The sequence below is a fragment of the Castor canadensis genome, chromosome 5, assembly GCF_047511655.1.
Source record: "Castor canadensis chromosome 5, mCasCan1.hap1v2, whole genome shotgun sequence".
NCBI lineage: Eukaryota > Metazoa > Chordata > Mammalia > Rodentia > Castoridae > Castor > Castor canadensis.
The window spans coordinates 159,110,989-159,137,209 of record NC_133390.1 but is presented as its reverse complement, the minus strand read 5'-3'; the positions used below and the strand labels follow the sequence as shown (position 1 = coordinate 159,137,209).

Sequence of the window (26,221 nt, the reverse complement as noted above, 5' to 3'; positions counted from 1 at the left end):
GTACCAACCACTGCTTAAGTACCTAGAAGCTGGTATGGAGTATCTGATTCAATCCATTATAGAACTAGCAGTTTAAAGTTCCTATATTCATATTGCATGGTCTCTACAAAGGAACATCACCACTCACGGTGGTCTGCCTCATGAATGCTTAGAGCGCAGATTATTCTACTCATTCCATAAATAAGAAAACAGAAGCCTAGAGGGGGTAGGTAATAGAAGTTAAGGCCAGAATTGGGTTAAAACCCAGTTCTTTCTCTTGATTCATTCCACCTCTTCAGGAGACCCAAGAGACTGGCTAGTTTCTAACCCAGCTTCTCTTACATTTCTTTTTCTTGTCATATTTCTGAACAAATACTGTTCTGCTCTCTGTAGCTTGTCTGTAGGTGAGCCCTTAGTTTAACCTCAACAATCTCTGTCTTAGGTCATGCCCCTGCACTCAGGGGATCTATCTGAGATTAAATCAGAGTCTTGAGAGGTGCTGACTAGAGCCCACTTGAGCCTGCCTTATTCCTGGCCCTTGGCCCAGCCCCACTTGAATTTTGAAGTCTGAATCTGCAGTGATGGGGCTTCATCATCCCTACTCTTGGTCCACTGGTCTGACTTGGTTTTACCAGACAGCCAAGGAATGACACTGTTGTGATTCACATCTCCATTCTTTATACTCCTTAAGAACTACTTGGATTTGGTGTTGGATATCTTGGGTGAAGTCCATCTGACTGATTCTGGGTGGGGAAGAGATACAGATCAGAGGTTTGGCAAGCACTGATGGGGAAAATGAAAATAAAAGCACTGCCTTTGTCTTTACCCTCAGCTGAAAGCTACTGAACAACCCATACCCCATGTTCTGTAACTAAAAACAGAAGGCATCTAAACAACACAACTAATGAGCCCACAAAGGACCAGATAAACTGAAAACCTGAAGCTGGAGTCCCTATCCTGTACAAGCTGCAAGGAAGACAAAGTTATAGCTTCTTAGCACCTGGCCCTGATGCCCAGGTGCCTAGCTTTCATCCTGACCCCCAGATACTCCTACCATGTGAGCCCCTGAAACTCAGGCAGCAAAAAAAAAAAAAAAAAAGAAGTGAGCATGGGCCAAAGCCAGAGAAGAGGAGAGAATCAATGCACCTGTAGGTGATGTGTTTCTGCCTCCACTTCTGTCCAGTCAGGGCATAGCGCTTATTTCTCCGCCTTCGGCTCAAGTGTGGGTGATCAGGGACACCACATCGGGGTTTCTTCATCCACCTGGGCAGAGAGGACACACACAAACACACACACGCATATGCATTGTGGCCACTGAACACTCTAGGAAGGCATTGCCTAGTCCCAGTCCCAATCTGAACGGCGGTGTGCCCCTGAGATCCTGGCTATTATGGCCCCCAACAGGAGGCCATAATAGCCACCTGAAAAGTAGGTCCTCCAGCCCCAGTCCAGCCTTCAGGTGACTTGCCTGGCCAATAGTTTGTACCTCAAGAAGCCCTGAGACAGAACTAGCCAGTTGAGTGACTCTCAGATGCTTGCTCCCCAGAAACCGTGAATCCAGCTTGAATAGCTTTTACCCAAAATATTTGGGACCAGAAGTATTTCCTCCATTTTTGAGTTCTTCAGATTTTAAAATATTTGCATAGACTTTAACAGTTGAGCATCCCTAATCTGAAAATCCAATATCTGAAATTATCTAAAATTAGAAACTCAAATTTGGAATAGGGATACTCAACCGGTAAGATTATTATTGTTTGTTGTTTTAAACTGCCATGTTTTGGGGTAATAGATTATGCAGCAATAGAGCACTTATACACTGACTGATTCATTAATTCATTCAGTCACAACCAAAATGTGAAGAAATATTGCTGAATAAGAGACTTGGAGTCAGGAGACACAGCTTGATAATTTCTACCTCTACCACTAATCAATGACCCCATGCAAGTGATTGAGTTAGTGTGAACCTCAGTTTCCTCATCTGCAGTAAAACTCTAACTCTTCATCCCAGCCCACAAGGCCCCACATGATCTAGCCCCTTCCTACCTGTCCAACAGCTTGTTACCTTTCTCTTTCAATACTATGCCCAGCCACAGTGAGCCTCTTGCTCTTCCTGAACTGCTAAGCCTGTTTCCTCTCCATGGTCTTTGCATCTGCTGTTTTCTTTACCTGAAACACTCTTTCTCTTCATGTGGTTTGTTCCTTTAAGTCTCTCCTCTTCAGAGAGAAGTTCCCTATTGGAAATGGATCCCCCCCCCCCATCAACCCACCACTGCTTATTTTGCTTAATTTTTCTTCATAGTATTTACCATTCCCTAATATTATATATCTGCTTTCTTGTTTGTATTCTTCATCTCTCTCGCCAGATTCTGAGCTCCAAGAGCACAGGAGCATGCCTATATCCTCGGGGCTGGCACAGTACCTGACACAGAGGGGTTCAGTAGTGATTTGTTGACTGAATAAATGAATGAATGAATCAGAGCTCTCTAACAGTAGGATGGCATAGCATGCAAGAAAGCAAATTCCCTTTCACTACAGATGTTCAAGAAGTAGCTAAATAGCCAGGCATGGTGGTGCATGCCTATAATCCCAGTGCTGGAGAGACTGAGGAGTGTAGCAAGTTAGATCACACATTAGACAGTAAGACCTTGTCTCAAACAAACAAACAAACAGGCCAGACATGGTGGTACACCCTAGTTACTGGGGAGGCATAGGTAGGAGGATCAATGTCTGAGGCCAGCCCTGGGCAAAAAGCACAAGACCCTATCTGAAAAACAACTAAAGCAAAAAAGGGCTGGGAGCATGGCTCAAGTGGTACAGTGCAAGTAGAAAGCCATGAGTCCAAATTCCTATACCACCAACAAAACAAATAAAAAACCAGGTGTGGTTGTACACAACTGCAGTCCCAGCTACTTGGGAGGCAGAGAATGGGAGGATCTTAGTTTGAGGCCAGCCCATGCAAAAAGTTCTCAACCAACAATCTATTCATGGTGGCATGTGTCTGTCATCCTAGCTGTGCAGGAGGCATAGGTATTGGATCACAGTCCAAGATGGCTTGGGAAAAAAATGCAAGACACTATTAAAAAAATAATTAAAAATCAAAAAGGGCTGGGGGTGTGGTTCAAGTATTAGAGCCCTGCCTAGCAACCACAAAGCCCTGAGTTCAAATCCCAGTACCTCCAAACAAAAAAACAAACAAAAATCACTAAACACAACAAAGAAGAACAAAAAATTCAAAACAAAAAAATTACTAAACAACCATAGGACTTGGAATATAATTATCTGTAGCACTAACTACATTGTATTGTGATTTTTAAATATTTCTTGAGGACAGGAAACATGACTATACATCATCGTGTCCCCAGAAGCTGTCTGTCTTAGAACTCAGTAAATCCTGCTAACCGTAGGTTGCCAGGTAAAGTCACATCAGGGAATGTTGTTAGCCTGGGATATCATTGGGGATTTAAGAAGAAGGTGCCAGGGGAGAAGAGTAAAAAAGTCATAGCAGCTTGAACCTAGGCCATTCTGCATTTTACGTTCCTGTGCTGGCCTAATGACCAGCCCACTAAACTAAAGCTGGCATCACTAAAGAGAAACAGTGTGACCTCATTCACAGCTGTTAAAAGCCGTTGCCATTGGCAATAACTCCAGATAGAGGCTATTTTAATAAAGCCCTTGGCGGGAATTAGCCAGGTCTTACTAATTTTTGTGTGCTCTACATGGCCCAGAAAGTGACCCATACTCAACAAACCAGTCATAAAAGACAACAGCAGCAGCATCATGCCTTAGTCTAAACACTTGTAGTTTTTAGTGTTCATATTCTTTTAGAATTTTTGGCTCTTAAAACAACTATGAAGTAGCCAGAAATTATTATCCCCATTTTACAGAGTAAGAAAAAGATACCCAGATAAATTGAGCAACTTGCAAAACATAGAAAGCAGTGAGGCAGGACTGGAAATTGGCTGAATGAATAAGTGAACTGTTAATTATTGCAATTAGCAAAGACTGGGGCTTTTGTTTTTTTTTGTTTTTTTTCCCTCTCAGTGTTCAGCACAAGGTTGAGCTAGAGGAACTATACTGTTGACTGAATGAATAAGTGAATGAATAAATGTAAGACATTTCCCAAGGCAGACACTCAAAAATAGTACTTGAAATTGAGAATTGGGCTTCCTTTCAGTTACAGTCCTTGGGAAGAGAACCATGAGCCACCTTTGCTACTGCAAGGCTGAGTTAGACCTGCAAGGACCCCTTCCATAGGAATGGGCCCAGAGAAAGGCTGCAGTTGTCCAAGGTCACAGAGCTGGAACTGAAACTCTTATCTCTGAATTCTATTCTAAATACCCATCCTACTCAGGTCTAGGATTGTGTGAGCAGTCTCCTCCTTCCCTTGCTTCCAGAATACTCTTCCCCTGCCTTCCTAAAGATGTGTGGGCAAAACTGCAAGTAGGCAATGCCATACTCTTTTCTCACATCCTTTCCTCGCCTTCTCCTTTCCCTGTCCACCTGCTACTTTTTGAACCTTGTCCAACAGGCCCGGGGCTTTCTGGAACAGAGTAAAATCCAAGGCCAGGTGGTGCCTCAGCAGAGACACCAGTGCTCCTGGCCCAGTACGCACTGCCATGAGGCCTGTGCAAAGCTCTCAAAATAACCTCCACCTGGAAAGGCGGTGGGGCTCTCTAAGCAACTCTCTCATGAGGCCCCAGGGCCAAGGGAATTTCACAATCTCACAATCAGAGAATAGAATAGAAAATGTTGGGACAGACTTTTAGAACTTCAGGATCATAAAATCCCAGACTTACTAAGTTTTAAAAGCTTAGAAGCTTAGAATAATGGAATGTAGAATTTGAGAGCCATAATCCAACACTCCCTTTTACAAACGAACATAGTAAGACCCAGAGAAATGAGTCTGTCACAGAGTAACTTACTCAAGGAAGGATGATCCTCAATTCACAATTGAGTGTATTTCTTATTCTATTCTCTGCCAGCTCCCCTGTGTCCTCACCCAGCCCTACCATCTGCTCTCACCCAAGCGTGGGCTCCTATCTCTGACCACCTCCTTTGGAACCTCACTCCAACTCTTTTCCATGCCTTAGTGATATGATCAGCTCTTCTTAAACAGCTTGAATAGCTTTCACAGCAGTTTGTTAAACAAACAAACTTTATCCCTCTCTGCTACCGCCCATTTCCCCTTCCCTTCGCTCTCAGGCTTCTCTAAAGATTTCCCTCCACTTGCCATCTCCACTCCTCCCCGCCTCTCCCCTCGCTGCCCCCTGACTTTGTTTCCACCATTTCACTGAGGTTATCAGCAACCTCTTGGTTACTGAATCCAAGCAGATGCCTTCCAGTCACTGTCCTGTTTGACCACTCATTAGCAGTTGACCCTACACCCCATGCACTGCTGTGACATCATTCCCGCAGGGCTTCCTCCACTTAACTGGCTATTGCTTCTAAGCTGGCTTTGTGGAGTTCCATCCCCAACCCTCTCCTGCTCCTCTTAATTCTCTCCCTGAGTGACTCCAACCATTCTCATGGTGGGACTTATTTACTACCTCCTGAGTATCTCCCTGGGACTCTGTCTCTTGAGCTCTAGGCCGGTATTGCCAGATGACTCTTTCAGTACACAGTGAGCCTCTGGAGGGTGGGACACCAGGGCCAGGCACATGCAGGCACTCAGCAAGTATTTGATAAGTGGGAAAAGTGGAACAAGAGTTGTCAATCCATTGTCACTTAAGAGTTTTCTGTATCAAGTAAGATGTTTATTGTTCAGGGAACTCTAGACCGTGACTCATAGAACCATAAGTTATTGGTTATTCTATAACCCAACACCACACTGTACTGGCAAGGAAAATGAGGCCTGTAAGGAATGATGGACTTGTCTCCAAAGTCACGCAGCAAATTAATGGTAGAGCTGGGACTCCCATCTCAGTACATTTTGGGGTGTTCCCTTCCAGGGTGGAACTGCAGGAGTAAAAGATTGGAAGGTAGGATGGGCATGGTGTGTACAAAGGCCATGACAAATGTGAACCCAAACGTAAGTTCAGAAAGTTCAAAGGCACAATGTCCTATGCAAATCTTACTCGATCGTTGTCTGATCCAACACACCGGTGACTGGGATCCCGTAAAACTGCTGCATAGTGGAGACTGCTGACTGTAAGGCCTTCCCTGAGTGCAACGCAGATGCCCGTGAGTCATAGGGAAGCAGATAGCCATATGACTTTAACCAGTTCTGAAAGACATGTGAAAGAAAAGGATGCATTATGCTGAAGAAGTCTCCATTCTACCTGGGCAGAGATTTGCCGTTAAAACTAGGGATCATTTTACCCAGATGACTTATGGACTCACGCTCTTATTTCTTCCTCCTTCATTCCATTTTCTAGACATTGACAAATTAATCTTCAGGAACCTAGCTCTGCTTGGCTTACTCTCTTGCTGTCAACCCTTCATTGGATTTCTGCTGACTATAGGATAAAGATAAATTTGCATTTAGAGCTTTCCCTTGCCCTGCTTCTTTATTCATTGATACAGTGCTTTCCACTGTCAAAAACCTAACATGCAAGAACACAGAACAGTTACTTGGGCTAAAGTAGAGCACTCTGAGGAAATGTGCTACATTCCATATTCAGACCCATCATGTCTGAAGTCAGAATCTGACCAAGTATCACATTGTAGGACATCTGGCAGTCTTTATTGCTAAACCAGCTCCTCCCAGCAAAAGCAAGCCACTATAAATAAATATAAATGAACAAAGTAATATATTCTCTAATTTAAATATAAATAAATAATAGATGTATAGAAAAATCTATTACATAAAAGAATTCTTTGGCTTTAGGAAAAACACACTGAAGTATTTAGGCTTACATAAGAGTGTGTGATGTCTGCAACTTGTTCTTACATGGGTTCAGAAATAGAAGCATAGGATATTTACAGACAGAAAAGAGAGATAGCTAGATAAAGCACCTGTAGTAAATGCTGGCCACCAGGGAATCCATGTGATGGAGTTAGGAATTCTTTATCCTATTCCTGAAAAGTTTGATGAAAGTTGAAATGATGGTGACAATTTTTTCCTGGCAGTACTGGGGTTTGAACTCAGGTCTCTTACTTGATAGGCAAGTGCTCTACCACTTGAGCCACATCTTCATCCCCTTCAGGAGCACTCTTAATGCTGGGCTTGAGGCCAGAAAACCCTATTATCTACCCATCCTCAGAAGGTCATCTTAAACATCACTGAAGGAAAAGGCACCTTGGAAAACGGCATTGTTCTCTTCCAATCTAGACTTTTATTTCTTGTTTCTAAATGAACACTCTTATTGTGGACATGTCTTTTATTATAAGTCAAATCAAACCATTTTTTGGAAGGAAGCAGACCAGAAACTATAAGTAAGTTATCTTTATTTCACCAAAGATGACTATAACATCTTTACTGCCTTGTGATAAATTCATCTGATTCATTAAAAACAAAATTATCAAAATAAACTTAAAACAGTAGCACAGAGTAACAAGCTTACTCTCTCACATTTGGTGTCTAAAACGTAAACGTGTTTTTGAATGATGACACAGAATATCAATATTTGCAGTTCCCCAAACATTGATTCTCTTTTATGCCTTTGTACATGTTTTTTTCTCTGCTTAGTGTTTGTAGTTTGGCAAAAATCTTCATATTTTAATGCTCAGCCCATAATTACAACCTGTGGAAGACATCTCAGGCTAGTTGTTTTCTCTCTCCTCTGTGCACTCCAAGTCCCCATTATCAATACTATGGATCTTACAGTATTGGGCTCCAATCATTACATATCAGTCTCCTCCAGATTCAGCTCCTCAAAGGAAAAGTCCATGCCACCTTTATATATCCAAAACCAAGGACAATGCTGGATATACAACAGCTGTACATTATGTCCATTCAATAAAAATTATTGACCATTTCTACATGTTAGGCACTGTGTAAGGTTCTTGAGGTACAATGATGAATAAGGAACTCACAGACCAACAAGTGAACCCATGATGAAAGTATAGTGCTACAAAGCAGGTGTGTACAGAGTCCTATCAGAGAAAAGAGACTGGTGTCTTTTCCAGAGTGGGTACAGGGACAAGGAAAAAGGGGAACTCCATGCAGAGACTTCCAGGTGGAGAAGGGATTTGAATTCAATCCTATCCAGACACAGCATGTGCAGTTGTTTAGAGGTGTGGGAGAACACGGCACATTCTGAGCAATATTTAAAATAGCGAGAGCTTGGCGGGGGTGGGGGCTGCTGGCAATGAGTGGAGAGGTTGAAAAGGAGGGAAGTAGAGAGATGACAGAGTTACCCATTCACGAAGTTGACACATTATAGAGACTCACTTATGATGTGACTATGGCCAGGAACACAAAAAAAAATCTCAAGTAAAAGGTGGACAAATGGGAATTGCAGAGAAACTGACAAATCACCCACCCATTCCCCTGGGTGCTCCAACTTGTATTCCTGGGTTAAGTCATATCATTAAAGCATGAAGTCCTGGCACCATATTCTCTCTGCTCCTCACAGCCAGACTATTACCTCATGTTCCCTTTCTTACGGAAACTTTAAGAACTTGGGAATGAGTGGACAGTGTGGTACAGTGGAAAAAGACACAGTCCTGGGACAGAATCCTGACTGCACCCCCATCAGGGCAAATTGAGCTTCAGTGTCCCTATTTGGAAAATGTAAATAGTAATTCCTCCTCCAGAGAGTTAAGATGAAATGAATGAATGCACCTGCTATCTAGTAATCACTCAAACATATTTGTTATCCCTTCAGATGGTATTTCTGGTATCTTTGTGAATTCAGGAAGAAAACATGTTTTTGATCCCTCTCTAACCTCTGAAGTCTAGTCATTCTGCCCTCTCACATTCTCTCTTGACCAAAAACTGACTTTACTGGGCCAGATGAGGCAAGTTCATCTCTCGTGGTCAATACTATTTTCTACTGGATAGTTTATGAACATGACCATCGCTCATGGAAGACTGGGAGCATTACAGAGGATCTGGTGCTCAGTGGATAACATGACAACTAAATTGGAATACATACTCTTCACCTTGTCACTAAACTTTCCTTGGAAATGTCTTCCCAAAAAAAGACTCTGTAAGCTTTGAGGGGTAACAAAAAGAACACTGGGTAACCAATGGTTTCTCCTTTGGCCTTTCTGCCAGGAATCTCAGCCAAATTTATAGCTTGAATGTTGAACATAGCGATGCTTCGAATGATTACTTTTTTCATCCTTCGGACCGTCCTCCTTAAAAGCCTCACTTAAAAACATATTTTAATGTGTAAGCTGCCTCAAACCATTGCAAAAGAAGTGTGATGTCAATCTAAAGTATATCCAGTTCTTCTGTGTTAATGGACTCTATTAGTTCTCTAAGTCTAACTAGTTGAATCAGAGGATTTGGGAAATGGTTAGAGGTTTTTGGACAGATAGTGCCTGAGGTCAGTCAACTGAGGATTTTTTTTTTTTGAGCATCCACCTGTAAGCTATCATGGAAGGTAAAAATGATCCCCCCTCCTGTCTTCATTGCTGCCTATAGTAAGGAAATAGGGAACCTTCAGCATAAACCCACTTCAACCTTATAGGCCTTTTGGGGAATTAAAATTAGCTCCTCCTCAGTAAAGGGCTGGCAACCTGGTTGGTTTACCTACCTCCTCTTCTAGAATATTGGAGTAAGGAACACTTCAGAGACAATCAGGATCCCTTATGAAGGGCAGTCAAGGCTAGGCAAATGTCTGGGTCAGGGCCAAGCACTGGAATGTCTCAGATACAGTATGGACCTGGGGACAGTATTAGTGCCTTCTCTGGGCTATGCTCCCCTTCCGGGGTTACAATCCTTACTGCTCAGGGCAGACCCCTATGAAGAGAAATAGGATGGCAGGTGCTGGTCAAATCACAGCCTGTAGCTGGCGGAGTGGCTCAAGCAGTAAGAGTACCACCTAGCAAGCATGAGGCCCTGAGTTCAAACCCCAGCACCGCAAAAAACAAAAAAAGAAATAAATCACAGCCTGTAAGCCTGGAATACAGCATTGAGATTGTACTCAGAATGTGTGTGTATTAGCGGGTAAGAAGCTAAGGAATATGCATCAGGGATGAGACAACTCTTGCTTCCTCTGTTTACCCTCATCTCTGTCACTCACTGTGATCCAGGTAATCCTTTGACTTCTCTGAGCAGAGCCCTTGGGGTTAGAGCAAGTGTATATACCACAGTCATACCAATTCCCAAACATTCCCTGCCCTTTCACATTTCCAGGGTCTTTCTGCTGCCTACAAAGCCCATTCTCTTTATGCATATTAGCAAACTCCTACTCATTCTTCAGGGATTAACTGTCACCTTCTTTGTTAAACCTTCCTCATGTTTCCTCCTTAAAAGCCTTCTTAAAAACATATTTTAGTTCTGGTGAAGTGGCTCAAGTGATACAGTGCCTGCCTAGCAAGTGCAAGACCCTAGGTTCAACTCCCAGTACTACCAAAAAAACAAAACAAAAACCCACAAAAATATTTTAATATGTAAAATGCCTCAAACCATTGCAAAAAAGGTATGGTGCTAATCTAAAATGTATTCAATTCCTCCCTGTTAACCAACTCTATTAGTTCTCTAACAGTGTGCCTAAGTTAAATTAGAGCTAGTGGGTTGCCTTCTCTTCTCCTTCACACTTGGTACACACTGCCCTAAATGTAGTTATTGTAATGTATCAAGCCTGTTCATTGATGTTTTCTCCCACTAGGTTGAGTTCCTGGGGAACAGACACTGTGTCAAAATCTTTTTCATATTTGCTACAGCATTTAGCACAGTGTCTGGCACAATAAATAGTCACCAAGTTCATGAATGAATGAATGAACAAACAGTTGGTCTGCATACCAAGGAAAGGATTTCATCTTGAGAAGGGTTAGTGAGTAATAGACATGAAAGCACCAATCATGATTCCTGCTGTGTTTGAAAAAAATTGCTGAAATTCAATCTATTGTGGTTTGACTTCCTTCCTTGATGAAGCAATAGGTTCAATTGTCCCATTGGAAAAAAAGATGAAAGTCCACTAAAAGAAGAAGGTCTCATTCGGTTTTAAACAGAATGACCTACCTTTCATCATTTTACACCTGGATGCATTAATCAATCACCAGCCGGTCAGAAGCCTAACCTTTACAGCTCAGTTAACAACTCTGAGATGTCTGTCACCCTCCAAGTGCTGAAAGAGGTGTAAACCCAGTGGAAAGTGAGAAGAATCTCAGAGTGCAGGTAGAGTTCGAAATAGCTGGGATGCACCAAGGATGTCGAGACCATAGACCAAACAGTGTGATTGGTCCGCTGGCCAGAAGGTAGGACTTTGGTCCCCAAGAAGCCAAAGCTGAGATGTGCAGGAGTAGTGGCAGGGAAAGGAGAAAGCAGAGGATAACAAGGAAGAAAAAAAATGCGGACAGAAGAGGGAAAAGAGCGGCAGACAGCAGAGGCGGTGGTGAGATTAGAAGTGGCAGTGGGGGCGGAAAAAGAAGATCAGTGGCAGTGTTGAAGAGTGCACTTGGAAAACAGAGATGGGGGAGCTGGCTCGGCTACAGCAGGTGCTCTCCAGGAGCATTTGGAAGCATCACATCCAAACCAGACTGCACGCCTAGAGAAGGAGTGGGGAGAGTGATCCAGACCACATGTTTGATCAGAAATGAAGTGGCCGGGTGTCATTATTGGAAAGGCCAGAGGTGAAGTCTACAAAGAAGGACCAGATGATACAGTGTCAAATTTGGAATGTGGACTGGAACAGGGAATCAAAAAATAAAAGACCCAGATCAAAGCGTTTGGGCAACTGAGGTCATAATCTTGGTGATGACGTGAGCAACAGGAACAAGGCATTAGCCTCGATATGCATAGGGGTTGAGTCCTGTTCCCCAGGTTTATCTGTGGGGGGGAGGTGACAACCTGGAGCTTGACTAGGTGACTAGGAGAGGAGGGCCAGGAGAGCCAGGACCAGAGAACTGAAGGAGGGAGGAAGGCATGAAGGCAAACATAAATATGAAGGAGATCTGTTCTGTTGGTATGGAGGGCAAAACTAAGAGCAGAATGAGAGAATGTACAACATAGACTTGTTTGTTTTTTCCCCAGCACTGGGGATTGAACTCAAGGCCTCGCGATTGCTAGGCAAGTGCTCTAGCACTTAAGCCCCATTCCCAGGTCTGCTTGCTTCTAGTTCATCTTTCAGACAGTCCTCCTGACAGCCTTGATCCTCAGTTTTCCTGCCTCCCCCCTCCCATGTGCCCAGCTTGTCTTTGAGATAGAGTCTTGGTAACCTTTGCCTGCGCTGGCCTCAAGCTTTGATCCTTCTGTCTCTGCTTCCCACATAGCTGGGATTATGGTCATGTACTACCTCACCTGGCCAGGACATAAATGTTGACTCATTTTAAGAAACAACTTTTTTATTCACAGTACCCAAACTATGGAATCAGCCTAGGTGTCCACAAACAAATGATGGATAAGGAAAGTGATATATATGTATACATACACAATACATATATATATATATATATATATATATATATGGCTGAGTATTATTCAGCCATAAAGAATGAATTTATGTCATTTGCAGGAAAATGAATGGAACTGGAGATCATCATGTTAAGCAGAATAAGCAAGACTGAGAAAGACAAATAGAGTATGTTCTCTCTCATATGCAGAATCTAGGCCATAAAAGAAGAAGGACATGAGTGCAAAATGGGGACCATCTGGGGACAGGAGCTGTAGGCAGGAGGGAGGGTAAAAGCAGAGGGTGATGGAGGGATTATGATTGAAGTACTTTATGTGCATGTGTGAAAACAGAATAATGAAACCGGTTAAAATTAGTTAAAAGGGGGGAGGATGAAAGAAAGAGCAGTAGGAGTAGTGAAATCAAAGTTCATTGTATGCATATATGGAAATAGTATAGTGATATTCCTTTGTACAATTAATATATGCTAATGGATAAAAAATAGAAGGAACTTTTTGCTGGGGGTATGATTCAGTGGTAGAGTGCTTGCCTAATATGCATGAGGCTCTGGATTCCACCCTAATACTACACAAGAAGGAAGGGAGGGAGGGAGGGAGGAAGGAAGAAAAAGAAAAGAAAGAAAGAAAGGAAGGAAGAGATAAAAAGAAAAAAATCTTTTTAGTAGTCATAGATGTTCTAATTATGATAACAACTATCATAGAGTGCCTACTGTGTACTTGGAGGGGGTGCTGTTTTCTCGCTCCCTCCTTTGTTAGAACGAGTTTTCTCTCACTCCTGGTTATTACTGAACCTAACTGGGGCTAACTGGGGGTGATTGGAGATTCAGAAAAAACACAGGATAAACAGACAAACAGAAAGTGGGGTCAGGTGTGTTGGGTGCTCTGGTGGAGATGCATAACCCTTATTTCTTCTTTTCTCTATCTTTATTCTTTAAGGCTTTACTCCTTTACAGTTCTTTAAAACCTTGCTTCTAAAGTCTTCTTTTTCAAACCTTGTGCAAAATCTCTTTCCTTAGACTCACTCTGTCCCATTGTTTTCTCTAAGCTTATCTTTAGCTTAATCGCTCTTAAAGTCTTTTGCTCCCAGGCTTGCACTGTCCCATCTCCCTTTAGCTTTCTTAAAGCCTTGGTGAGCCTTGGCGCTCAGACTTGCAAACAACGGCTATGCCTAAAAACTGCGTATGCGTAACTCTTAAAGTCTCGGTCCTCAGACTTGCACTGTTTCATGTTCTTTGGCTTTTTTCAGCTTAGCTTTTCTAAGGCCTATGTATAACGTTCTTTCTTTAGCTCAGCTTTCTAAAGCCTATGTTAAAATTCTTGGTGCAGACTTTCTATCAACCCCTCTTTAACCATTCCCCTTTAGCAATCTTTTTCCCTTCAGCAATCTTTTCCCTTCCAAAAGCTTCCCACACCAAAAAGCCCCAAGGCAAAAGCAAAAGCAAAAAGCTCAAAGCAAAAGCAAGAGCCAAAAGCCAAAAGCAAAATGCAAAAGCCCAAGGCAAAAGGCAAAAGCCCCTCTTCCTCCTTCAGGGGGTCTTTTATAAACAGTGGTAAACAGGGTGGAGCAGTGGCTTTTGGGGAGAGGCTTGACATTATAACAGGTGAAACCTGCCTTCCTGCTTCTCTGATCGCAAACAACTTAGGAGAAACAGCTGTTCTGCTTCCGGGGCTGTGCCAATGTCAGAAAAGCAGGTGAACCGCATCTTGCCTTGCTTGTGTCCAGTTCTCATAGGCTTTCCATAATCTGCTCTCCACATGTACTTAGTCTTGTGCTAGATAGTCAAGAATGCAACAACCTCATGAGGTAGGATGGTGACTCCCAATTTGCAGATGAGGAAATTGAAGTCTAGACACATTAAGTGATTACCCAGAGCCACAAAGCTAATAAGTAGCATGGTCCAGGTGTTCCACACTGTCAGGCTGCTGGAAAGGCAGCCCTTTTCCTTCCTGGCATTGCCTATTTTTCACATTCCTAAAATGCACAGTCCTATTTCAGGTCATAGTGATACTAATATCCTTGCACTATAGTTCTTACATCAGAGTATGGTACTACCATTTATACAGTTACCCAAACCAGAAGCCTCATATGACCCATGACTCCTCCCTCTCCTTCACCATCCATATCCAGTGTTTTACCAAAGATCTAGTGTTTCTACCTCCTAAACATCAAATCTGATTTTTCTGTCCATTCATTCATTCAATAAATATTTATTGAGGACTGAATCTGAACCAAGCACTGTGCCAGGGCTACAACAGTGAACAAGACATTCTAGTTACTTTCTAGTTGCAGTCTAGTGGAAGAACAACATGGTAGTAATTGCCATGTGGAATCATGCAGACTGCATGAAGAATCATGCAGACTAAGGAGATAGAGTGGTGGGACATTATTTTATAGAGGGTGGTGAAAAAAGTTTCTGACATTTGAGCAAGAGATCTGAAGGAGGTGAGGAAGTAGGCCACGTGGCTACTAAGAAAAGAGTGTTACAAAAAGAGGGCACAGTGAGTGTGAGTACCCCCAAAGAAATTCAAGGGTATCAACGAGCTTCCGTCTATTAAGTCAAGTGCCTTCGTGATTTGCCTCCTGACTCTCCCTCTGGGGAAACCTTTCTTGACCTCTTTAAATCTACATCAGGAGTTCTTCCTCCATCCCTTGTCAGTACTCCATCCTTCTCCTTATCACAATTCTTATCACACTGTATTGAAATTAGGAGGAAAGTACCTGTCTTCTCTTGACTATAAAAACATGAATGTAGGGATCATAGTTTGTCCTTCTTATCATTGTAACCCAATACCTTGCACAGGCCCTGGCAGAGCCATGAATGGATGTGTTATATTGTTTCACCCATAATTTACTAATCAGGAAGTAAGTTACCCATTTAGAAAAGCCTTCTATTAACATTGGCTCAATGTCCAGCCTCTGCCCTCTGTACTTCAGTTCTGCTGTCACCACTGGATCCTTCGCCTGTTCATCTTCTTGACAAATCCTAACTTTGGGAAATAGTTCTTCAGTAGTTTCAACCCCAATATTGAGATTCCATTATGTTACTGTGTACAGGTGTGAAGAGTGGCCTGACAATGGAATTTTATGCAAACATGAAGAAGAACGAAATGTTATCATTCGCTGGTAAATGGGTGGAATTGGAGAACATCATTCTGAGTGAGGTTAGCCTGGCCCAAAAGACCAAAAATCATATGTTCTCCCTCATATGTGGACATTAGATCAAGGGCAAACACAACAATGGGATTGGACTTTAAGCACATGATAAAAGCGAGAGCACACAAGGGAGGGGTGAGGATAGGTAAGACACCTAAAAAACTAGCTAGCATTTGTTGCACTTAACGCAGAGAAACTAAAGCAGATACCTTAAAAGCAACTGAGGCCAACAGGAAAAGGGGACCAGGAACTAGAGAAAAGGTTAGATCAAAAAGAATTAACCTAGAAGGTAACACCCACGCACAGGAAATCAATGTGAGTCAATGCCCTGTATAGCTATCCTTATCTCAACCAGCAAAAACCCTTGTTCCTTCCTATTATTGCTTATACTCTCTACAACAAAATTGGAAATAAGGGCAAAATAGTTTCTGCTGGGTATTGAGGGTGGGGGGGAGAGGGAGGGGGCGGAGTGGGTGGTAAGGGAGGGGGTGGGGGCAGGGGGGAGAAATGACCCAAGCCTTGTATGCACATATGAATAATAAAAGAAAAAAAAGTGGTCTGAGATCATCAGTCCCCATCCATTGCTATATTAGCTTAGTCCTTACAACTGGGTTTTTGCTTCAGTTTCTCTCTCTGGCACTCAAGTCCTAAATTGAGATTGCCTAATATCCTAATTTGTTGCTCAGGATCTCACATGCCTTGTTCTCAGCCTCCTCAAAAGAGTTACACTGAACTCCCTTTACACCTGGGAGCTAGATGGGGTTCGATCTGAAAAGACAGGTCACTTGGGACCCAGCTACTGCACGATACCAAAGTTGCCTAACTTTTATCTTTCCAGCCTAGTGCCTTTGGAAAAATAACCTGACTTACTCAGCATTATGTTCCTAATCTGCTAAACAGACAGTGGGCAAAGGAGGGTTGTTGGGAGGACTCAGAGAGATGAGGCACTGTGGTAGATAAGTGTGGCCCTTTGAAGATATTCCTATCCCACTCCCTATAGACTATGAATATGTTATTGTACATGGCAAAACAGAGCATACATATAGGATCAGGATCTTCAGATGGGGAGATTATCCTGGAGTTTTCATGTGGGTCTAAGGGAATCACCAGAGTCCTTAGAAAAAGGAGGCAGGAGGGTCAGAGTCAGATGTGATGACAGAAGCAGAGATTAGAGTAATGCCACAGATGGAAGAGGGTGTCTAGCCAAGGAAAGATGCCAGTTGCAGGAAAAGACAAGGAAAGTATTCTTGGGTTGGGGTGTGCCTCAATAAGTAGAGCACCTGCCTGGAAAGTGAAAGACCCTGAGTTCATCCTTTCCCCCTCCACCACAGTACCACCAAAAAAGAAAGAAAGAAAGAAAGTTTCTTCCCTAATGCCTCCAGAAGTAATGCAGACCTCCCTATATCTTTAGTCCTATAAGACCCATTTTGAACTTCTGACCTCCAGAAATGTAAGATACATTTGTGCCTTTTGTTGTTAAGCTTTTGTGGTTCTGGGAATTGAACCCAGGGCCTTGTGCTAGGCAAACACTCTACCACTAAGCACTGGACCCCTCCCCCTATCTAGACAGATATAAAAATATATATAGATATAGATATATCTAGGTATATCTATATCTATATATCTTTTTTGCAGTACTGGGGTTTGAACTCAGGACCTCAGCCTTGTTAGGCTGGGGCTGTACCTCTGGAGTCAAGTCCCCAGCTGTATTAAGACACTAAGTTTGTGGTAATTTGTTACAGCAACAATAGGAAACTAATACATGCATGTAAAGTATCCAATTGACTCTAGCACATAAGAAGTGTTGTTACAGACTAGAGTGGTATAGCACCTGCTTTGCAAGTGCAAAATCCTGAGTTCAAACCCCAGCCCCACCAAAGAAAGAAAGGGAGGGAGGGAGGGAGGGAAAGGAAGGAAGGAAGAAAGAAAAGGAAAGAAAGAAAAAAGGAAAGAAAAAGAAAGAAAGAAAATCACAATGTTGCTATTTGTACATTGCTTGGCAATAGATTGACCATCACCTTTGGTTATTTTTGCCAGGCAAAATCACAGCATTTCTGTGGTGACTCTTCCAAGAGTAACTAGGTTAGTTACCTTTAACTCCTGTCCCACTAAAACCTTTCTTACCCCTCTACCCCTACAACTGAGGTCCTAACCTTGCTCCTGGATCTACCTGAGTCATGACTACTTTTTAAAATTTTATACTGAAAGCATAACCATTCAGGGGAATCACTGGTCAATAATACTTAGAGATCATGTAATTTAATATGCTAATTTTGTAGAAGAGAAAAATAAAACTCAAGGAGGGGAAATGACTTACTCAAAATCACAGAACAAGTTGGTAGGGGAGTCAGAAATGGAGCCCAACGTCCCTGCCTCCCAAGGAGGGTTCTTTCTGTCATGCTGCCACCCCCCATACTAGCTCTGGGTTGCTTCCAAATGATGTTTCTTTATTTCTTCTTCACTTTCAGCCAGTCTAAAAAGGGCCCTCAGGATCGCCCACAATGCCCAGTTTAGCTTCTTGACAAACACCTTAATGGTGCAGCATTGCCTGTTGGCTGCCATCGGCTCTTCAGTGGGTGGTAAGTGCACTATCGGGAATTCCCTGGCACTCCGCTGTACGATGTCCTTGGCCCACTCCCAGGAGGCCATCACAAGCCAGACAATCACCAGGCCCAGGAAGGTGGCAAGTTTGAGGTTTTGGGTTAGCACTGGGATATCCCAGTTTTCCAGTTCTGGAGAGGCCTCTGTCCAAAGACAGGAGTGTGGCCATGCTCTCATTCACTCTGAGAAAGGAGGAACCTTAGTTTTCCTCACTCTTTCCAATGCCCCCTATACTCTGGGGCTTGACTTACTGATGAGTTCAGAAACGAAAAGAGGGAAGAAAAAGACCAGTGGTCAGGCCTCAGTTTCTTAATTGTAATGGGAAGATGGCTGATCTAGATAGCCTCTAAGTAATTATAAGTTTCTATTAGTTTAGCTTAGGTGGATTGAGTGTAGAATCTATCTTCTAGTTCTTCATTGTCAATTGTAAAGTCCACATTCCTTGGCACAGCCCTCAACAAGCTTTGAGCCCTTTCTTGTCTACCTCAAGCTACCTCAAGCTCCCCCTTATCTAGCTCTACTGACCTACTGTGTTGCCTGAACACATCCTGCAGATTCTGTCTCCATGTCTTTATTTCATTTTCTGTCCTCACATACATTCTGGCTTTGTTCTGATGAACTATTAGAGATCCTTCAACATGTACCTCCAATACCACTCTGTGGTACTGGGCTATCTATCCAAGGTTAAATGTGCTTCCTCTGTGCTCCCAATGGAGCACATCTCTCATTTATACCACATTCCATAGTACATTATAAATAAGGTTTTACATGCTTATTGTCCACATTGAATTCTTCTTCATGGAGCTTACTGCCTGGTGTGGGAGATAGATATGGAAATAGCAAACATTTCATCACAATTGTGATAAGAAGAATCAAAGAAAAGGACAAGCTGCTTTGGAAGTGCATGACAAGGAGATATAGGCTGTGGGATTGCCTCCCTGAGAATATGACATCTCAGCTGAGAACTATGAATAAACAGAAGGGGCTAGGTGAAAGCTGAAGAATGAACATTTCAAGAAAAAGACTATCCTACTGAGTTCCTGAAAGGGATTAGAAAAAGAGGAAGAAGGCCAGGGGGATTGGAGTCTAGTGACCAATGAAGAGTAGGTAGAAAAAAAAGAAACCAGAGGATGGGAGGGATTCAATCACACAGAGTTCACAGGCCACATGAAGCAGCCTGGTGGGGACTGGGGATGTTGGTGGAGGTGGGGCTCATATACAGTTCTTTCTACTTTCATGTGCATTTGAAATTTTTCCATAAAAATTACTAAACTACTTTTTTCCCCTAAAAGTTTAGCCTTTTTCCTAAAAGCCATTTAAAGAAATATGAGGTGGGAGTAACACAATTAGATTTTTGGTATGCTTTTAAATTTTGTTATTATTAGAGATTTCAAGCAGGCAGGGCATGGTGGCACACCTATAATTCCAGCACTTGGGAAGGTAAGGTAGGACAGCAAGTTTGAGGTCAGCATGGGTTACACAGTGAGACCCTGCCTCAAAAAACCAAAATAATAATAACAATAATGATAATACCACCTTGTTTTTCTCTACTTGCTTCATTATAACAATTGTCTAATCTTTGGGGAAATGTTCTCTATCTATACATGTACACATATATACAAAGTCATATATATGTATGTACATATTATATATGAGTTGAAGCCAAAATCAAAGTTGCCTTTTGAAACAAATATGCTGTAAGAATGAAGTAAAACTCAAGAAAGTGTTGAATGGAATCAATCCTGAAATCCAAAGAAACCAAATAATTGCTCCTCAAACCTCTCGGCAGTGCTGGTGGTGCTGCTCACTGGTACAGTGCCTGGCTAGCATTCACACGGCCCTGGTTCCAACAGCAGCACCACAAAACAAAGAAAGAAAAAAACAAGACTTTCAGTGAGGGAGGGCCAGAGGGAGAAATCACACCTTTATCCACCTACCATTCCCCAACATAGGTATTTAGACCTCAGTTGTGCTAAGAAAGCTTGAAACACCTAGAGCAGTTGCCAGCACTCAGAACAACCCTCTGCCTCCTCAACACAGCTCTGAACAGGTCACTTCTCTGCTCAGTAACCTTTAATGACTACTCTCAGCCTTTGGACAAAAGCCAATTTCACAATCTGCTCTCAGCATCCTTTTCCAGCCTCTTCTCCTTACACTCTCACTGGAAACAGCAAGTAACTCAATGCTCTGGGCACATTCAATTATCCACTGTTTCCTAAACATGTCATGAACTTGTGTGGAGTCATGGTTTGTGTTTTCCCTCTGTCTGGACTGCCTGCTTACCATTCTCCACCCTCTCCAACCTCAAAGGTTCATCTCAGCTGCTACCTTCTCCTGAAGCATTCTCTGACTGCTTTTTTTTTTTTATGGTACTGAGGTTTGAATTCAGGGTCTTGCGATTGCTAGGCAGATGCTTTACCACTTGAGCCACACCCCTAGCCCAGCTGGAGAACCTTACCTCCTCCTGTTTCAGGGCTTCTCTGCACCTTATTTATACTCTAGCACACATTCATTTATTCCTCAAAAGAGCTCCTGACTCACGTACCAAGCATTGTCCAAGGAAGTTGGTGGGGAACACAGACAATTAATTTTAAAATAGTTGTCACATGTCTGGAAGGTACCAGGCACTGTGCTAGCACTGAGGGGACAATGGCTTGAGTGATTCCTCCTTTTTTGGAGTTCAAATGACACCATATTATAATGCTAGGCATCTCCTAAGATAATTTACTTCTTCTAGTTTTTGTTGTTGTTTGAGACAGGATTTCACTATATATTTCAGGCTGGCCTGGAACTCACAATCCTCCTGCCTCAGTCTCCTGAATGCCCAGATTATAGGCATAAACCAGTATACCTAGCATTTCTTTCTAAAACTACCCCATTTGAGGACTGGGTAGGACATGTTTGAAAATGAAAAAGGTTATGCCAAAAATCCAGAGCAGAAAAGTTTTGAAGGGGAAAGCACTGAGTCCCAGGACAGAAAATCCAGCTTCTAGTCTCCACTTTACTGTTTGTTAGCTGTGTGCTGGTCCCTGGACAAACTCATGAGGAAGTTACTTCATCTCTTGAGTCTCTGTTTACTCATCTATAAAATAAGGAAACTTTCCCAGTCTACTTCACAGAGCTGTTGACAGGACCACACAAACAGAAACCTCTGGAAAGTACAAAGCACCTTACAGATATAAGGGGCTATTAAAGTAATAGGAAAATTATAGTAATAATAAGATAACATCAGAATACATTTATCTTATGTAAAAGGAAGAACTTCCCAACAGAGATTTCCACTCCCCCAACCAGCGACAAGAATGAAGATATACTGGAGGCTTTGATCACATTGGATGGATTTGGGGGAGTGGGACTAGGTTAGTGTTCTTAATAAGCCATCCAACCCCCCAGGCTCATTTGGGGCTCTCCCTCTCCTTTAACAAACCAAAGAACGGTCTCCATCTGTCCAGAAATCACCACCCAAAACCTTAGGGTAGGAATCCATTACACTCTAGGCCTAAGAGCCATACCATTATAGCTACTCTCATATGGCCTGCACTGATTGGCTGGTTTCTTTCTGCCTGTTCTGACCTTCAGAATCCGATTCCAACTCAGGATGGCCAAAAACAAGACAAAACCAACCAAACACACACACACACACACACACACACACACATACACACAAACATTTGAGGGGCATCCTTCTCAGCTAATAAGAGAAAGGGAAGAGGAAGCCAACTAGAGAACTGGTAGGACCCCCTTCCAATGTGCAAAATACTCAAGAAAGCAAAAGAGAAAACAGACTAAATCAAGTTTTTTGGCTTTGTTATGACAGATCAGAAATATGAAATCAGAAGTTGAAAAATGTGAAAAATGCTTTCAATTTAGAAGTCAGGAGACCAAGGAAAAGTTCTGGTTCTCAATCACCTATGATCAAGAGTTGTGCCCTTAGGCACCTCATTTAAGCCAATTCAAGAAGTATCTAGAACTACAGTGGCTCACACCTGTAATCCTAGCTACTCAGGAGGCAGAGATCAGGTGGATCATGGTTCAAAGCCAGCGTGGGCAAATAGTTCACGAGACTCTATCTTGAAAAAAATCCATCACAAAAAAGGGCTGGTGGAGTGACTCAAGGTGTAGGCTCTGAGTTCAAACCTCAGTACTGCAAAAGAAAAAAAGACAAAAAAAGCATATTTAAATGGTGCTACTGTGTGCTTACTTAGTGATCTCTAAAGTAATGGCTACCTACCAGTTCCTCTCTACTGCCTGTTACTATGGCTGGATGAGTCAGGAAAGAACTCAAGGGTGAAATTGTGGAATCACAGCCCAAAGGAATACCTCTGTTTTCATTGAAGGAAAGACAGGCACCAAATACCTTCCATAAGGATGGTTTTAGAAGGTACCTTGAGAATTGTATGCCCATCAGTGCTTATTTCAGATCTATATAACTTTTGGATATAAAGAATCAAGAGTAGAATCACTAGATGCTCATTGTGTGCTCAATGGTGAGCACTGAGAGTTTGGAATTGTGTTAGATCTAAAAATATAAAGTGTTTTGGTTGGAGAAGGACTTGCCTAAGAACCACAACCTTTTTCTCCCCAAATAACATTTAAGTATTTTGAAAATTAAATGACACACTGCTTCAAAGTGTTCCCCGGAGAGAAGAGAAGTAAATGATGCCTAGAGAAGTTAGGTAGAGTTTCCTGGAAAGGCAGAGTGTGAGCTGGAACATTAAGGATGAATGGGTAGGGTGCAACAGTGAAGAACATGTGACCATGTCCAGGGAAACTTGGGTAGTCTGTCTCAGGATAAAGGAGAAACAAGCTTGTCTGGAGTCAGGATGCATTATCAATGAGCAGTGGGAAAGTCTGCCTGCTAATGGGGAGGTAGGGTGGGGTCAGACTCCAGGGACTTTGAAGGCAGAAAGAGTAGTAAGCAACATTATCTGCTGGCTCAAAATACAACAGTATTTCTAAAAGGTTTCAATAATATGATCCACTAGTGTTCAATGAAGGGATAATTAGGCACAGATTCTTGAGAGAAGCAGTGTATATAATTCACCTGTCTTTCAGACAATATATTAGGCATTTCAAATGGAATGGAATTGAAGGGTCACGTTTTCATCAAGGTCCAAGAACTCACCTAGAGATAGGAAACACCAGATAGAAACAAATGGTCACTTTTCCGAATGGAAAGGGATTAGGAGTGCAGAGGGCCCCAAGAAACCATGCTGGGACCTGTCTGATTTAAATTTTTTGTAAATTATCTGGGAGTAGGCAAAGTGAAAATTTCAGAACTGTGTATCATATTAAGTCCTTTCAGACAGGGAAATGCCATGCTGAAGGAGAGGGGAGGAAGGGTGAGTAGTATGTAAAATGGCAGTTGAATGTCATTTCGGGGATGTAAGGCAATGAACTCTGATAAAAATAATCCACATATAGGGTGTTGTGTTCCAGGATATCAGTTTTGACCCAGGAAAGGTATTGGGGAGCTACTGCAGATTTGTTTCCCAAAGGCAGTGACCTAATATGTTGAGGTCTGGACAACTGACAAAGAGATGGGCAGAAGCAGGACAGGACCTGGAAACCAAAGAAGAAATCATCCTTGCTTTATGCAAAACCATAGTCGCACACCTGGGGACAATGGCCAGGTTAAAAATGAGTGCCCCAAAATATCCCAAAAGGGCAACTAAAATGATCCAGAGGATGAATGTGGCCATTCTGGGGGTGCCCTGCCATAATGGGAAACTTAAGTTTGAAAACAAAAAGACCAAGTGAGGGAGAGTAATTAAAGCCTGTGAAATTGGTAAGGATAAGCACTAGGTAAAAAACCCTTCTCTTCAAATCCTGACATATTTAAGCAAATCGCCTTCTCTTAATGCTTGGAATATCATAGGAATAAAAAGGTCTTAAAGTTGAGATCATCCAGTCCTATCTCTTTGTGATACAGATCGTAGTCAAGCCTACAGAGAGCAAGGAAATGGCTCAAGGTCACAGAAACCACCAGAGGCCAAGGTCAGATTAAATCCCAGGTCTACTAAATCCCAGGCCAGGGTCTTGCCACCTTCTCTTTTGCATTTAGGAAATCTAAGAGAATCCTACTTTTTCTGGGGTGTAAACTCATGAAGTGGATTACTTTGATAAGTAACAGAACTAAAACACAATCAAGCTAGAGAAAGTTTTCACTAAAAGTCAATCAGTAATTATGTTTGGAGGACGACTATGAATTAGGACTAAAGATTCTTTTACACACCCTAATGTTTTTGCAATATGTAACCCTTTGAGAAGCTGAAGAAATCTAGGGATTCTCTCCTACAATAACCACTTATTTGCCCAGAATTTCAAGAGGAATATATGACCCCTTGAGTCTTGTGCCCAATTAAAAATTACTGTTCTGGTAGATTCTTCTGAACAAATAGTCTGCCTGCTTCAACAAATACACTCCTCCCCTTAGGATAATTCAGGCAATCACTCTGATTTTCCCCAGCAAAATACCACTGTCTCAACATTAGTAGAATTGCGGACGCCTAGTTCAGACGATATCAGAAACATTACTTAGTCCGACTGTCCCCCTACCCATGTGATATAGGATAATGTCATGGCTAAATAAAAGGTCACAGTCCCAACTTCATCACTCATGAGCTGTGTGACCTTGGGCAAGTTACTTAAGCTCTCTGAGTCCATATCCTTATCTGCAAAATGGGGATATTAATTGCAATTATTATCTCATGTTGCAGTTCTGAGGATAAAATGAGATAATTCACATAAAGCACCAGGCCTATCCCATAGTGAGTGTTCAGTCAATGCTACCGGGCATTATTGTTATTATTATGCATGTATCCATGCAGGTATTATGCATGCATCCATCCAATCCCCGCTTGGAGCTTTTCTTGCACATGCCAGTGATGAGCAGCTCACCGCCTCCTGAGCTGGCTGAGCAGCTCCAATTGTTACAAACTTCTTCCTAAATCCAGCCGCAATTTGCTTTCCTGTAACCCCCACCCCCACCCCAGTTGGCCTTAGTTCTGCCTTGTGGGGCCACGCAGAGCAAGTCTGTCCTGCCTTCACCTTCCAGCCCTCCAGCTGCAAAGGCAGCGATGGGGTCCTTCCTCCCCCCCGACCCCGCAGCCTGAGCAGCCTGAGCATCCTCGGTTTCTTCTCCCAACCCACAACAGACTGGCTGCGCTTACTATTTACTCCGAGGCGTTGTACGGTTTCCCTCACACATAGTCATGCAGGCCACACACCCCACCGCCGCCGCCACCACAACCCGGACCCTCCGCTGCGCTCCCGCCCGCTGCCCCTGTCCGCGGTGCTGAACAGCGCCCGGCCCCGGCGGCGGCCCTCCCAATCCCGCCTGGGCCGCGGGCCCGGACCCCAAACGCCGACCCCCGGCGCGGCACGGCCAGGCCCGGCCCGGTGCCGCCCCCTACCCTGACTGGAAGCCCGAGCCCGCGCCCCGGCCCGGCGTGCCAGCCCCACCTGCCCGGCGAAGGACGCCTCCGCCTCGGCCGCCCGCGCCGCCGCCACCGCCGCCCGGTCCCCGGCCCGCGCCGCTGCCTGCACGGCGCCCGGGAGGCAGCAGAGCGCGGGCAGCAGCAGCAGCAGCAGCACCCGCCCGGGGCCCCGCCAGTGGCTCCAGCGCGGGGCCCGGCCCGGCGGCGGCGGAGGTGGCCCCGGCGCTGCGCGGCCGCCCCGGCTCCTCGGCATCCCGGTGGCCGGGCCCGGCCGCCAGGCTGCGATGGCGGCGGCGGCGGCGGCTCCGGCCGGGTCCTCCCGCTGCAGCCGCTGCGGAGCCGCCGAGTCACGGCGCCGCGGACACGCGCCCGGCCCGCCTGCCTTCGCCGCCGCCGCCTCGGCCGCCAGCGCGCCCCCGCCTCCGCGCGCCCCGCCCCGGCTGGGGGCGGCCGGGGGCGCGGGGGCAGCACCCGAGCGGGACCTGTAGGGCGGCCGCGCCCGGTAGTGCGGGGCAGGGGCCGAGCAGCGGCGCTGGGGAGGAGTCTACGAAGCTGAAAGAACAGCTCCAGGGGCAGGGTCCTAAA

General features: G+C 43.8%; 1 protein-coding gene across 2 annotated transcripts in view; it reads right to left on the bottom strand.

Annotated features, from left to right (window-relative positions):
- Mmp24 (matrix metallopeptidase 24) overlaps nucleotides 1–25,889 on the bottom strand; it is a 43,945-nt gene extending 18,056 nt beyond the window's left edge. The window contains exons 1-3 of one of the 2 annotated variants that reach the window (XM_074074617.1): nucleotides 25,662–25,889; nucleotides 6,054–6,202; nucleotides 1,126–1,242 (exon numbers count right to left, since the gene is read on the bottom strand). In XM_074074617.1, coding sequence (XP_073930718.1) covers nucleotides 1,126–1,242; nucleotides 6,054–6,202; nucleotides 25,662–25,889 — 494 coding nt within the window. Of the gene's footprint in view, nucleotides 1–1,125; nucleotides 1,243–6,053; nucleotides 6,435–6,933; nucleotides 7,449–25,661 lie in introns of those variants that run through there. The other variant, XM_074074618.1, reaches the window with a different exon arrangement.
- Nucleotides 25,890–26,221: the final 332 nt, after the last annotated feature.